This window comes from Procambarus clarkii, chromosome 47, assembly GCF_040958095.1.
Source record: "Procambarus clarkii isolate CNS0578487 chromosome 47, FALCON_Pclarkii_2.0, whole genome shotgun sequence".
Lineage (NCBI taxonomy): Eukaryota > Metazoa > Arthropoda > Malacostraca > Decapoda > Cambaridae > Procambarus > Procambarus clarkii.
In genome coordinates this window covers 13,842,401-13,845,188 of record NC_091196.1, presented here as the reverse complement: position 1 = coordinate 13,845,188, position 2,788 = coordinate 13,842,401, and the positions used below count along the sequence as shown (strand labels likewise).

At 47.4% G+C, this 2,788-nt stretch overlaps 1 protein-coding gene across 1 annotated transcript; it reads left to right on the top strand.

Moving 5' to 3' along the window:
* Positions 1-620: 620 nt before the first annotated feature.
* LOC138350818 (sericin-2-like) lies at positions 621-1,457 on the top strand. The gene has a single exon (XM_069302255.1). It carries the CDS (start codon positions 621-623, stop codon positions 1,455-1,457), a length of 837 nt encoding a protein of 278 aa, XP_069158356.1.
* Positions 1,458-2,788: the final 1,331 nt, after the last annotated feature.

Here is a 2,788-nt window from a genome sequence, read left to right as displayed (position 1 = left end):
GGGGATGGTGTTGTGGGGTGATGGTGTTGTGGGTGATGGTGTTGTGGGTGATGGTGTTGTGGGTGATGGTGTTGTGGGTGATGATGTTGTGGGTGATGGTGTTGTGGGTGATGGTGTTGTGGGTGATGGTGTAGTGGGTGATGGTGTTGTGGGTGATGGTGTTGTGGGGTGATGGTGTTGTGGGTGATGGTGTTGTGGGGTGATGGTGTTGTGGGGTGATGGTGATGTTGGTGATGGTGTTGTGGGGGATGGTGTTGTGGGGGATGGTGTTGTGGGGTGATGGTGTTGTGGGTGATGGTGTTGTGGGTGATGGTGTTGTGGGTGATGGTGTTGTTGGTGATGGTGTTGTGGGTGATGGTGTTGTGGGTGATGGTGTTGTGGGTGATCGTGTTGTGGGTGATGGTGTTGTGGGTGATGGTGTTGTGGGTGATGGTGTTGTGGGGTGATGGTGTTGTGGGTGATGGTGTTGTGGGGTGATGGTGTTGTGGGTGATGGTGTTGTGGGTGATGGTGTTGTGGGTGATGGTGTTGTGGGTGATGGTGTTGTGGGGTGATGGTGTTGTGGGTGATGGTGTTGTGGGTGATGGTGTTGTGGGTGATGGTGTTGAGGGTGCCAGCAGTATGGGTGCCAGCAGTATGGGTGCCAACAGTATGGGTGCCAGCAGTATGGGTGCCAACAGTATGGGTGCGAACAGTGTGGGTGCCAACAGTATGGGTGCCAACAGTGTGGGTGCCAACAGTATGGGTGCCAACAGTATGGGTGCCAACAGTATGGGTGCCAGCAGTATGGGTGCCAGCAGTATGGGTGCCAGCAGTATGGGTGCCAACAGTATGGGTGCCAGCAGTATGGGTGCCAACAGTATGGGTGCCAACAGTATGGGTGCCAGCAGTATGGGTGCCAGCAGTATGGGTGCCAACAGTATGGGTGCCAACAGTGTGGGTGCCAACAGTATGGGTGCCAACAGTATGGGTGCCAGCAGTATGGGTGCCAGCAGTATGGGTGCCAGCAGTATGGGTGCCAGCAGTATGGGTGCCAGCAGTATGGGTGCCAGCAGTATGGGTGCCAGCAGTATGGGTGCCAGCAGTATGGGTGCCAGCAGTATGGGTGCCAACAGTATGGGTGCCAGCAGTATGGGTGCCAGCAGTATGGGTGCCAGCAGTATGGGTGCCAACAGTATGGGTGCCAACAGTATGGGTGCCAGCAGTATGGGTGCCAGCAGTATGGGTGCCAGCAGTATGGGTGCCAACAGTATGGGTGCCAACAGAATGGGTGCCAACAGTATGGGTACCAGCAGTATGGGTGCCAGCAGTATGGGTGCCAGCAGTATGGGTGCCAGCAGTATGGGTGCCAGCAGCATTCTCTCAGGCGCTGAGATATTTTTTGTGGCAAAGATCGTTCTTCTTCGGTATAATTCATACAGCTGTATCACTGTAATTCATACAGCTGTATCACTGTAATTCATACAGCTGTATCACTGTAATTCATACAGCTGTATCACTGTAATTCATACAGCTGTATCACTGTAATTCATACAGCTGTATCACTGTAATTCATACAGCTGTATCACTGTAATTCATACAGCTGTATCACTGTAATTCATACAGCTGTATCACTGTCATTCATACAGCTGTATCACTGTAATTCATACAGCTGTATCACTGTAATTCATACAGCTGTATCACTGTAATTCATACAGCTGTATCACTGTAATTCATACAGCTGTATCACTGTAATTCATACAGCTGTATCACTGTAATTCATACAGCTGTATCACTGTAATTCATACAGCTGTATCACTGTAATTCATACAGCTGTATCACTGTAATTCATACAGCTGTATCACTGTAATTCATACAGCTGTATCACTGTAATTCATACAGCTGTATCACTGTAATTCATACAGCTGTATCACTGTCATTCATACAGCTGTATCACTGTAATTCATACAGCTGTATCACTGTAATTCATACAGCTGTATCACTGTAATTCATACAGCTGTATCACTGTAATTCATACAGCTGTATCACTGTAATTCATACAGCTGTATCACTGTAATTCATACAGCTGTATCACTGTAATTCATACAGCTGTATCACTGTAATTCATACAGCTGTATCACTGTAATTCATACAGCTGTATCACTGTAATTCATACAGCTGTATCACTGTAATTCATACAGCTGTATCACTGTAATTCACACAGCTGTATCACTGTAATTCATACAGCTGTATCACTGTAATTCATACAGCTGTATCACTGTAATTCATACAGCTGTATCACTGTAATTTATACAGCTGTATCACTATTCTTGTATAATTGAAGAGCATAGGGTGTTTGGCGGTGGTTGGGGGGGGGAGGTGGAGAGACCTCTTCCTCCATATGGGACAGGAATCGCGAGATGGGGGATGAGATGGACAGGAAGAAGGTAGATGGGAAAGGCAAGGAGGAACAGGAGATGACATTGACGAAGATAAACGTCTAAAATGAGTCGATAAATTAACAGAGTTGCAATGTCGTGAGAGGATGACGATGGAAAGAAGAAGTAGGGAATATAGAGGAAGGGAAGAAGGGAGGGAACTCCCAGAAGTATAATGGGAATCAGAAGATGGAAGGGATAGAAGATGGAATAGGAGAAAGAAAAACATAAGAGAGTTAAGGTCGGGCACAGGATAGGATAGAAAGAGAGAGAGAGGAAGAGATGGCTCAAGGGAGAGGGATGGAAAAGTGAGAGTGAGGGATTGAAGGGTGACACGTCTCTCCAGTGTGAGACAAAGGGGTGACATGTCTC

Bases quoted from the DNA above. Each gene is read 5' to 3' on its own strand.
- LOC138350818 (XM_069302255.1), top strand. From the start codon at position 621: ATGGGTGCCAGCAGTATGGGTGCCAACAGTATGGGTGCCAGCAGTATG.